This window comes from Equus asinus, chromosome 10 (genome assembly GCF_041296235.1).
Source record: "Equus asinus isolate D_3611 breed Donkey chromosome 10, EquAss-T2T_v2, whole genome shotgun sequence".
NCBI lineage: Eukaryota > Metazoa > Chordata > Mammalia > Perissodactyla > Equidae > Equus > Equus asinus.
Window position 1 is genome coordinate 59,992,488 of NC_091799.1, and position 12,881 is coordinate 60,005,368.

General features: G+C 33.8%; 1 protein-coding gene across 1 annotated transcript in view; it reads left to right on the plus strand.

Annotated features, from left to right (window-relative positions):
* Nucleotides 1–12,660, plus strand: part of SREK1IP1 (SREK1 interacting protein 1) — a gene marked incomplete at its 5' end in the record, with an annotated part of 48,585 nt that extends 35,925 nt beyond the window's left edge. Inside the window, 2 exons of the mRNA XM_070519683.1 lie at nt 9,945–10,017; nt 12,357–12,660. Of these exons, the coding sequence (XP_070375784.1) occupies nt 9,945–10,017; nt 12,357–12,546 (263 nt within the window). The remainder of the gene's footprint in view (nt 1–9,944; nt 10,018–12,356) is intronic.
* Nucleotides 12,661–12,881: the final 221 nt, after the last annotated feature.

Consider the following 12,881-nt stretch of genomic DNA (forward strand, 5'->3'; position numbering starts at 1 on the left):
ATGGGCCTTCCATACTACCCCAAAGCTGTCTCTAAGCCGTGCATCATAACCTCTGACTCCCGTATGTTACATAAGAGACCACCACATTACAAAATTTAAGTGCTAAAGTACATAAGGACCTTCTTGTCTTCTATTTTGTACTCCAAAGCTTGGTTGTATCATTTTCCAAGAAATTATTAGTTTGCAAAAACTCAGATTATTTTCCCTGCTATGCCTATGTACATTTCAGCATCCTGTCTCAGAAGGAACCTCAATAAATAGAGGTGGAATAGTTTTAAGAGTGGTAGTATACAAACACTGGACTATCTAAAATAAACTGTTGTCTTCAGTGCTTGAATTCTCATAGCTTAGGAGTGTACTGCCTACCCTCGTCAGTACTGCTAGTTCCTAAGGATAGATGGCCAGGAAAAAAGGTTTATTGAATTCTAGGATTATTTTGTTTTTATTAGAACGAATTTATCTATATAATCTAGTTCGTGGGCTCCTTACCCATCATTCCTAGATGGAAGAGGAAATTATTTTCATAGCTACTGTTTGCTTACTTTCTCCCATCTTTTTTTGGTGGACATGTTTACAGTAGTTATTCTGAACTTATTGTAGCTACTAAAAGAAGACAGCTACTCAAGAAAAAGCTAAAATGATTATTTTAATGTCAGACCAAGTAGATTTCAAAACAAAGAATATTACTAGGGATAAAGAGGTTTTTTTCATAATTGATAAAAGAGTCAGTCAAGAGGACATAAAAATACTAAGTGTTTATGCACTGAATAACAAAATTTAAAATATATGAAGCAAATCCTGTTAGAACTACCAGGGAAAATCCCTGTAGATACACAAATCCACAGTTATAGTTGGAGATTTAGACACACCTCTCTCATAATTGATGGAACGTGTAGACAGTAAATCAGAAAAGACATAGAAAACTTAAATAACATTGTCACCCAACTTGAACTATTTAGCATTACAGAACACCTCACCCAACAAGAGCAGAACACGTTTTTGTTTTTGTTTTTTTCAAGTGCACAGAGAACATCTACCAAGATAAATCTTATTCTGTGCTATAAAACAAGTCTCAGTAAATTTTAAAGGATTCAAGTTATGCAAAGTATGTTTCTAACCACAAGGAAATTCAATTAGAAATCAATAACTGATAGCTTTCTGGAAAATTCCCAAATATCTGTAATGCAACACACTTCTAAATAACCCATGGGATCAAAGAAAAAAAGCAAAAGGGAATTATAAAGTATTTTGGACTGAATGAAAATAAAAACACAACATAATATTTATGGGATAGCCCTAAAGCAGTACTTAGAGACAAATTTACAGCATTAAATGCCTGTATTAGAAATGAAAAAATGTCTCAAATTTATGACTTCTTCTACCTTACCACACTAGAAAAAGAAGAGCAAATGAAACCCAAAGTAAGGGGAAGAAAGGAAGTAATAAAATGAAATCAGTGAAATGGAAAGTAGAGAAAATCAGTGAAACCAAAAGCCAATTCTTTGAGAAGACCTATAAAATTGAAAAATCGCTATCCAAACTGATCAGGTAAAAAATAAATCAGTAAATAAGAAATGTCATACATTACCCATATCAGAAGTGAAAGAAGTGACAACAATACAGATGATACAGATACTAAAGTAAGGGACTATTATGAACCACCTTATGCCAATAAATTGGACAACTTAGATAAAATGGACAAATTACTTGAAAGACATAAACTACCAAAACTCTTTCAAGAAGAAATAGATAAACTAGCCTGCATCTATTAAAGAAGTTAAATGTTTAGTTTAAAAACTTTCAACAAAGAAAACCCCATAACTGAATACCTTCTCTCATGAATTCTACTGAGCATTTAAAAGTTGAAGAGGAAGGAATGCTTTGCAACTCAATTTATAAGATCAGCATTACCCTGATAACAAAACCAGATAATGATACTGCAAGAAAAGTATCCCCATAAATACAGACACAAAGAGAACTTTAAGCAATTAGAAGAATTTTAGCAAATCAAATCCAGCAATTGTAAAAAGGATGCTATGTTATGATCAAGTGGAGTTTATCCCAGAATACAAGATTTGTTTCACATTCAAAAATCAGTCAGTGTAATTCACCATTTTTAACAGACTAAAAAAGAACACCTGTATGATAATTACAATATTTTAAGAAATTATCTGAGGAAGTCCATCTTCCATTTCTGATAAAAATTCTCAGCAAACAAGGAAAGGAAGGGAACTTCATCAGCTTGATAATGGACATCATAAAAAACTGAAAGATTACATCATACTAAATGGTAAGAGACTGAATTTTTCCATAACATAAGGAACAAAGTGAAGATGTCTACTCCTACCACTTCTATTCAACATTATAGTAGAGATTCTAACCAGGCAATAAGGCAAGAAAAAGAAATCAAAGGCATCCAGTTTGGAAAGGAAAGAGTAAAAACTGTCTTTATTTGCAGATGACTTGATCATCTGTGTAGAAATCCTAGGGAATCTACCAAAAGAGCTTCTAGAACTAATATCTGAGTTTATAGCAAAGTTGTAGAATATAAGATCATTCAATGGGCAAAAAAATTAATTGTATTTCTGTATGCTGGTAATAAGCAATCAAAAATTGAAATTTTGCGAGCCAGCCCAGTGGTGCAGCGGTTAAGATTAAACATTCTGCTTTGGTGGCCTGGGGTTCGACAGTTCGAATCCCAGGTGTGGACCTACGCACTGCTTGTCAAGCCATGCTGTGGCAGGCATCCCACATGTAAAGTGGAGGAAGATGGGCATGAATGTTAGCTCAGGGCCAGTCTTCCTCAGCAAAAAGAGGAGGATTGGTAGCAGATGTTAGCTCAGGGCTAATCTTCCTCAAAAAAAAAAAATTGAAATTTTGAAAATACCTTTTATAATAGCATTAAAAATATGAAACATTTAGGGATAAATCTGACAAAAGATGTGCAAGACAGAAACATACAAAACATTGCTGAGGGAAATTAAAGAAAGGAATGAATCAAAAGATATACTATATTCATGGAATAGAAGATTCAAGCTTTTTAAGATGTCACTTCTTCCCAACTTGACTTACAGATTCAAACTAATCACAATCAAAATTCCAGCAGGCTGTTTTAGAAATTGACAAGCCGATTCTAAAGTTCTTGTGGAAATGTGAAGAACCTAGAATAGCCAAAATACTTCAAAAAGGAGTAATAAAGTTGGAGGACTAACACAACTTAATTTCAGGATTTACTGTAAAGCTGCAAGTAATCAAGACAGTGTGGTATTGATGTAGAGATAGATCAGTGGAACAGACTAGACCCATATGGCCAAATGACTTTTTAAATTAAACTTTATTTGGGGATAGTTGTAGATTCACATGCCACTGTAAGAACTAATCCAGAGAGCGCTTTGTACCCTTTACCCAGTTTCCCTCAATGGTAACACCTTCCAAAATTGTAGTAAAGCATCACAACCAGGATAGTGACTTAGCTACAGTCCAGATACAGAATATTTCTGTCACTACAAGGATCACTCATATTGCCCTTTTATAACCACACCCACTTCCCTCTTATCCTTACTACCTTCTTAATCTCTGCAATCAAAAATTTGCTATCTATTTCTATAATTTTGTAATTTCAAAAATGTTTTATAAATGGGGTCATATGGTATGTGACCTCTTTAGATCGGCTTTTTTCACTACTTCTCTCGAGATTCACTCAGGTTGTTGCCTATGTCAATAGTTTGTTTCTTTTTATTCTTGAATAGTATTCTGTAGTGTAGATATAACACAGTTTGTTTAACCATTCACCCATTGAAGGACAGCTGACTTGTTTCCAGTTTGGGGCTATTACAAATAAAGTTAATATTAACAGGATTTGGGTGAACATACATTTTCATTTCTATGAGATAAATACCTAAGAGTACAATTGCTAGGTTGTATGGTAGTTGCATGTTTAGTTTCTTAATAAACTGCCAAACTGTTTTCCAGAGTGGTTATACTATTTTACATCCCTTACAGAAATGTGTGAGTGACTCAGTTTCTCTGCACCCTCGCCAGCATTTAGTGTCGTCACTATTTTTTATTTTAGCATTCTGATAGATGTGTAGTTATATCTCAATATGGTTTTAATTTGTGTTTCCCTAATGGCTAATGATGTTAAACATCATTTCATTACTGCTGAATGTTGAGTTCTTTATATATTCTAGATACTAGTCCTTTGTTGGATCTCCAGTTTGCAAATATTTTCTCCTGATATGTAGCTTGTCTTTTCATTCTCTAAATAGGTCTTTCACAGAGTAGTAGTTTTTAATTTTGATAAAGTACAATTTTTCAATTTTTCCTATTATAGATTGTGCTTTTACTGTGAAGTATAAGAACTCTCTGCCTATCTCTAGATCCCAAAGTTGGTCTTCTTTTTCTTTCTTCTAAAGCTTTTATAGTCTTACATTTTACATTTAAGTCCATGATCCATTTTGAGTTGATTTTTCTATAAGACATGACACTTAGGTCAAGGTTTGTTATTTTGCTTAAAGGTGACCAGTTTTTCCAGCACTATTTGTTGAAAGGCCATCTTTTCTCTATTGATTCTTTTGTACTTTTGCCAAAAATCAGTTGGTCATATTTGTGTGGGTCTGTTTCTGGGTTTTCTGTTCTGTTCCATTGATCTATGTGTCCATCCCTGCACCAATACCACACAGTGTTGATTACTTTAGCTATATAATAAGTCTTGAAATTAGATAAACTGATTCTTCCCACTTTATTCTTCTTTTTCAAAATTGTTTTAATTATTCTAGTTCCTTTTCCCTTCAACATAAATTTTAGAATAATGTTGTCTATATCTACAAAAAATCTTGCTGAGATTTTGATAGGAATTGCATTAAACATGTATATCAATTTGGGGAGAACTGACATCTTTACTATGCTGAGTCTTCAACACATGGTCTGTCTCTTCATTTATTTAGATCTTTGATTACTTTCCTTAGCATTGTATAGTTTTCAGTATTAAATACTATACATGTCTTATTAGATTTATATGTATAAATATTTTTCTTCTTTTTTTGAAAAATTGTAAATGGTGTATTTTTAATTTTGTTGTCTATGTATTCATTACTAGTAATAGAAATACAGTTGATTTGTGTATGTTTATCTTCTATCCTTGCTGAAGTCACTGATTAGTTCTAGCAGTTTTTTGTAGATTCCTTGGTATTTTCTTTGTAAACCACCATGTCATCTGCAAAGAGTAACAGTTTTATTTCTCACCTTTTATCTGTAAGGCTTTTATTTCCTTTTCTTGCTTTATTGCAGTGGCTAGAACTTATAGCACTATGTTGACAAAGAGTGGTGAGAGATGACCTCCTTACCTGGATTCCAGTCCTAGGGGACAAGAGCTTTTAGATTTTCACTATTAAGTGTACTGTTAGCTGTAAGTTTTTTGTAGCTGCTCTTTATCAAGTTGAGGAAGTTTTCCTCTATTCCTGTTTTTTCTGAGAGTTTTTGTCATGACTGGGTGTCACATTTTGCCAACTACATTGTCTGCATTGATTGGTATGATCTTATGATTTTTCTTATTTAACCTGTTAAGATGGTGGATTACATTAATTGATTTTTGAAATATTCTATTTGCTGATATTTTGTTAAGGATTTTTACATCTATATTCATGAGAGTTATTCGTCTGCAGTTTTCTTATTTTGTACTGTTTTAGTCTGATATTGGTATCAGAGTAACATTAGCTTTGTGGAATATTGAGAAGAGTTTCATTCTCTTCTATTTTTTGGATAAGACTGTAAAATTGGTGTTAATTCTTTAAATGTTTGATGGAATTCTTCAGTGAAATTTCTGGACCTGGAGATTTGGGGGTGGGGGGTTGATTACAAATTCAATTTCCTTAATAGTTAAAGGGTTATTTAAATTACCTATTTCATATTAGAAGACTGGTGGCAATTTGTGTTTTTGAGAAAGGGTTGTGTACTGTGTAAGTTGTCAAATTTATATTTGTAGACTTGTTCATAGTATTTACTTATCCTTTTGATGTCTGCAGGGTCTATAGTGATATCCTCTGTTTTATTCCTGATATTGTATTTTTTCTTTCATGGTTTTGCTAGAGATTTGTCAGCTTTATTGATCCAGTGCTTTATTTCATTGTTTTTCTTAATTTTTCTTCTGTTTTTAATTTCGTTAATTCCTGTTCTTTATCTTCTTCCTTTTATTTGTTTTGGGTTTACTTAGCTTTTTTTCCCCTAGGTTCTTGAGATGAAAGGTTAGATTATTAATTTGAGACTTTTGTTCTTTTTTATTGTAAGCATTTAGTGCTTGAGTTTCCCCTTTCAGCACTGCTTCAGCTGTGTTGCACAAATTTTGATATGTTATATTTCAATTTCATTCAACTCAATGTATTTTCTTATTTTCCTTGTGACTTCCTTTTTGCTTAATGGATTATTTAAAAGTGTGTTATTTTATTTCCAAGTGTTTGGAGATTTTTCTGTTATCTCTCTGTCATTGATTTCTCATTTATTCCATTGAAGATAGAGACATACTCTGTATGATTTCAGTTCTTTTAAGTTTGTTGAGGTTTGCTTTATGGCCCAGGACATATTCTATCTTGGTCTATGTTCTGTAGGCACTTGAGAAAAAAATGTGTATATCTCCTCTTTCTGGGTATTTTTTAAACGTTGTTTAGATTCTGTTGATTCATGGTGTTTTTGAGTTTTTCTATATCCTTGATAACTTTATGTATAGTTTTATCAATTACTGAGAGAAGGATGTTGAAATCTCCTACTACCATAGTGGATTTTTTCAGCTCTGTTGCCTGGCACACATACATTTAGGATTGCTATATCTTGTTGGTGAGTTGAACTTTTATCATTATATAATGTTCCTTTCTTTCACTGGTAATTTTCTTTGTCCTGAAGTCTATTTTATCTGATAAGTATAGCTCTAGCTTTCAATTCTAGCTTTCCTTTGATAATGTTTGTGCGACATAACCATTTCTATCCTTTTCCTTTCAACATGCCTATATCATTACATTTGAGGTGAGAGTCTTGTAGATAGTATATAGATGGGTCATATTTTTCAAGCCAATCTGCCAATTTCTTTTAATTGATATCCTTTTAAAAATGTAATGTAATTATTTATACGTTAGGGCTAACTCTGCTATTTTATTATTTGCTTTCTGTGTTTTGTTTTTCATTCCTCTATTTTCTTTTTCTTACTTTCCTGTGGGTTACTTGCACATTTTTTAGAATTACCCATAGTGCTTTGATTTATCAATAGTGTCACTTGAACTCTTGTAGAATTTCATTTTGATTCATCTGTAGTGTCTTTGAATATATTCATAGTGTTTTTTTAATTTTTATGTGGTGTTTTATGTAGCATTTTTAGTGATTACTCTAGGGATTACATTATATATTCATCATTTATTACAATCCAGTGGTATTTTACCAGTTCAAGTGAAGCACAGAAACCCTACCTCTCTTTATGTCCCTTTACCCTCTCTCATTTACAATACACTTGTCCTAAATATGTCCTCTGCATACGTTGAGAACCACATCAGACAGCAGTGTTATAGTTTTTGTTTCCACCATCAAACATAATTTAGAAACTCAAGAGAAGGAAAGCCTGTTGTACCCATATTTTTGCTTACTGTGTTTTTTCTTCTTGATGTTCCAAGATTCCTTCTTTTATTATTTCCTTTCCATTTAGAGGAACTTTCTTTAGCCATTCTCATATGGTACATCTGCTGGTGACAAATTCTTTTAGTTTTCCTTTATCTGAGAATGTCTTGATTTCTTCTTCATTCCTGAAGAATATTTTCACTGGGTAGAGAACTCCAGGTTGATAGTTCTTTTCTTTCACCACTTAAAAAATGTTATGCCACTTCCTTCTGGCTTCCATGTTTTCTGATAAGAAATCTGCTTTCATTCTAATTGTTTTACTCCTATAAGTAACATATCATTTTTCTCTGGCTGCTTTATTTTGTCTTTAGTTTTCAAAAGTGTAATTATGATGTGTCTTGATATAGATTTCTTTGGTTTATCTTGTTTGGGATTCACTTAGCTTCTTGAATCTGCCGGTTTATTTCTTTTGCCAAATTCAGGAAGTTTTCAGCTGTTGTTTCTTCAAATACTTTTTCATCACCGTCTTCTTTATCCTCCTAACCTTCCATGACTCCAGTCACATAAATATTAGATCTTTTGTTATTGTCTCACAGTTCCCTAAGGCTCTATTCTTTTCTTTAAGTCTGTTTTCTCTCCATTGTTCAGATTGGGTGATTTCTATTGTTCTGTCTTCCACTCCAGTGATTATTTCTTCAGTGCCTTCCATTCTGCTGTTGAGCCCATCCACTGAGCTTTTTATTTCAGTTTATTGTATTTTTAGTTCTAAAATTTCTGTTCTTTGGATTTTCTGTTTCTTTGGGGCTTTCTATTTTTTCATTTGTTTCAAGCATGTTCATAATTGTTCATTGAAGCATTTTTATGATGGCTGCTTTAAAATCTTTTTCAGACAATTCTAATATCTCTCTCATTAAAGTGTTGTCATCTATTGATTGCTTCATTTTTTATACAATTTGAGGTCTTCCTGGTTCTTGATTTGAATGAGTTCTTTTCATTTGAAATTTGGACATTTTTATCTTATATCATTAAACTCTGGCTTTTCTTTAGACCTTCTGTTTTATCTGATTTTCCTAGAAGGGAAAGTGAGGATGACACCTTGTTACTGCTAGGTGGAGATAGAAAACCTGTTTCCTCACTCAGCCTCCACCAGCACCCAAGGTGGGCATGGCTCCTTGTTACTGCTGGGTGAGGGTAGGAGTTCCAACTCTCTATATGGTATCCCATGGTAGGGTTGGTTTTGTTACTGGCAACTGGTGGTGAAAGCCTTGACTTTCATTAAATCTCTTCTGACAACATTTTAGCATAAATGAGAGGGGGCCTCATTAGTGCTGTATGGTGGTGGAAGTCCCGGCTCTCCATATGGTTTCCACTGACATTGTTAGATTGTTAGTGGAGGTCTAATTACTGGTGAGTGGGGATGAAAGTCCTGGCTCCCTACTTATACTTCTCAAGCAGGGAGGTTGGGGCACCTCATCACAGACTCACAGGGGGAAATCTATTCCTCACTCGGCCTTTGCTGGCATGGGTGGAGGTGTTGCCATAGTTTTATCTGTGATGTTTGGCTGGAGTTAGGCAGTTATTATCTAAAAGTTTCCTGTCACTAGGCTGTCCCTTTCTTGGTCCTTTGGCTAGAGAGAGCATGCTTTTGTTGGGACAGTTTTGTCTGTAGCTGTTGACATTGCTTGGTTGCCAGCTTCTTCATCTTCAAGTCCGGGCTATACAAAGCAAAAAGAAATTCCAGGGAACTCACTACTGTCTCATTCTCTGGATTTTGAGATCCCTAGCTGGTCTGTCTTCTTTCCACCTTTTAGAGTCTTCTTATGTTTATTTTTGTAATATCTAAGGGTTTTAGTTGTACTTAAAGGAAGGCATAGGAAAAGTACATTTAGTCCATCTTCCAAGAAGCAGAAGTCCAACTGATTTTTGACAAAGGTGAAAAGGCAATTCTGTGTAGGAAGGATGGCCTTTTCAACAAATGGTGTTAGAATAATTGAATATTCAAAAAAGTGTTAAATGAAAGAAAGAAGTTGCACAAAATATTATATATGCCACAATCTATTTTTCAAAAGAGAAAAAAATTGGGGACCTGTGCACTGCTCATCAAGCTGTGCTGTGGCAGCATCCTACATATAAAAAATATAGAGGAAGATTGCCACAGATGTTAGCCCAGGGCCAGTCTTCCTCACAAAAGTAAAATAAAATAAAAATAAATCTTAAAATTGTTACAAGAAAAGTACAGTATCCTTACCAGTGAAATTCACCAACCAGCAACCAAAATCAAAAAATGTATACAAACTATATTAGTATATAGACTGATGCTAACCTGATTCTTTCCCCTCAACACACAGGAATAAATGAAGAAGAGGAGAAGAAAAAAGCAAAAAGCAAAGAGAAAATCAAGTTGAAAAAGAAAAGGAAAAGGTATTTTTTTAACATCTTTTTTTTTTTCAAAGAGCAAGACTGTGAATCCAGGATGGATTATAAAATTTTATTTTTCATCTATAGTCCCATTAATTTAACATTAATTTTTTTCTTAGTGGCAGTTAGAGGTTCAGTTTTTTCAGTAAAATAACAAAGTCCTTTATGTCAGGAATCAAAAATAAAGTCAACAGTCAGACACTTTAAATTTTCTTTTTGGAGCAAATGTAGATATAGATAAATAACAATCCTCTCCCCTTCTTTTGTGTATTCTATTTGTATTCTAGAATTTTACGTTTTAGAAGATCAGCTAAGCTTTTAATAGGACATATGTTTATATTCTTCACATATGTATTTTGTCCTCATATATATGAAGTTGGCGCTTAGATATTTGTATTCTCAAAATATCATTGCCATGGCTAAGAAATTAATTTATTAAGAGGATTTATGTATTCACTTGTCTTGCTAAAAATTCCTTCACATCTTTCAGAACCCTCAGTAGTCACCTATGAGTTTTTAGTATCAACTCTTTTAACAACTAACTGGTTAAACAAATTGATCAAAAATTAAGAGGCAACTTCTTCCATGGTTGATGAGAGCAGTTTCATTTATACTAGAGTAAACATACACATACTGGCTTTTTTTTAAGGCACTTGGCAGTAGTAATATCTGGCTTGGACCCCAGTTCTCTGACAGTAGGTTCTGTAACTCAGGTGTTGTCACTGTGCATTTAATATATACATTTTAACGTTTAATTTTATAAATAGGAAAAGTTAGGTCACTTTCAAGTGTTGAGAGTTAAAGAATAATAGGAAGGTGGAGCCCAGTGTATTGTATAGTCTGACTAGTGTATTGTTGAATCATTTGCACGGCAAAGTGGATTGCTTATAGGAAAAGTAGGATTATCTATTTTCTTCCAAATTCTAGTATTCTTGTTTATAGTAACAGATTACTTAGTCAAGCTTCACTGCCTTGGGCCTCACAGGCCTCAGACGGGGACTGAAATTAAGTGAACTTTTCTGGGCACACTTGGCAGAGATAATGCCACCTAATAGAGTTGTTATGTCAAAGTCGAATATTTTCCCCTAAAAGTGAGAATCCAGGACCAAAAAGCCAAAGAAAAATGTGCAGGAAGAGAAGCAGCTCTGGTCAGAATTCAGAGGTCAAGCAGGGTCTTTAAAACAGGAAAACAGACAAGAGTTGAGAATAACAGAGTTGAAGAGGGAGCAGGAGAATACATGAGAAAATAAGTTCAGAAATGGTGGAAGTCTAGGAAGCAGACAAGGGAGAGAAGGGAAGACATTACAGAATCGGGGGAAAGTCAGCGTCCCTAAATGAGGACGGCAGTCAAGGACTTCACAGGAAGCATTGTGCAGATACAACCTGTAGTCTCACGGGCTTTTCTCCTCCCATGTGTCTCTGTCAGGGCTTCTTAGCTTGGGTTTTAACTTCTAATGTGTAGATCACTGAACTATCTCTTAAGATGCCTTTTTTATTTCAAATTAATTCAGTTTCTGTCTTGTCACGCATATTTGGGGTTTAGGGGAGGAAAATTGTGGCACATCTCTGCATGTAAGATCTTAAGAGATGGCTTTTTCTGGTTTTTATTTCTTTTTTTTTTTCCTTTTTAATATTAGAGGAAGCAATTCTACAGCTTGTTTTCCAATTTAGTATTAGAGTAATATTAGAAAATAAAGTATAATGATAAATCATCCTCATTCATTTATATAGAGTATTATTTAAAAGCATCTTTTCTGTAACTAGTGAAAATTATTTTGCAAGTGTTCATCTGTATCACTCTGCTTCTAGAGGCATCAAGTACTTGAACTTGAAAAATCAAAAGAATTAACAAAAGTGCTTTTATTTTGCTAATGTTCAGCTTTCATCCATTTATCCTGAGGTACAATTATAGCCCTTTTTATATAATTGCATCCTTTTGTGGCTCTTTTAAGAGAATATGCTAAAAGTTATTCCATACACAGTGAATTGTGTGTACAATGAGGCTTGGTGACGCCACTTTGTTTGCCTTGTAAGATTTTGAAGAGTATGACAGGATGAAAAGCTGAAAATCACAGAGAAATCATTTCTTCCTTACTAAATATAAAACTCATGACTACAGTTGAACAGAATAGAGAGATTTCTTTTGCCGGTTTCTGTGACCAATTAGCAAAAATTCTAAATTCATCATTTTAAGAGAATACAAATATATAAAGCACATTTTGAGTTTCTTTGTTTATACCCCCACCTTGCTCCAAGAAGGATTTAAGGCAGTTCACATCCCATTTAAGTTTACCTGCCAGCCATAAATGCAGTGATCAGTCAGTATGTATTGTTGCTCATAGGTCTTATTCATCCAGTTCCACTGAAGAGGACACTTCAAAACAAAAGAAACAAAAATATCAGAAGAAAGAGAAGAAAAAAGAAAAAAAGAATAAATCAAAAAAGGGGAAACATCACAAAAAGGAAAAAAAGAGGAGAAAAAAGGAAAAGCATTCTTCCACCTCTACTAGTTCTGAAGTCTCCAAAAAATAACCGAGACTTTGGCCTAAGCCATTAAAATACAAATTTTGGTTTTTAAAATTATTTGACCTTCCTTGAAATTTGCTATATAATTATGCTTTGCAATAAATCCCAGCCTTTTCCGTATAGACATCTTTTTCATATATGGGACCATTATCCTCTGGCAATATATTTTTAGTATGGTATGACTGTAAAGTGTTGAATCAGTCTTATTATCCAAGTGTGGATATTTGTACATACAAAACATCATTTTTGGTATTCGTAGCTCTGTGTGTCTGACTAGTGTTATTGCTTCGTAAGCTGATTGTAAATGGCTTTACTGCAGTCAACACGGGTGGTCTGCCCAG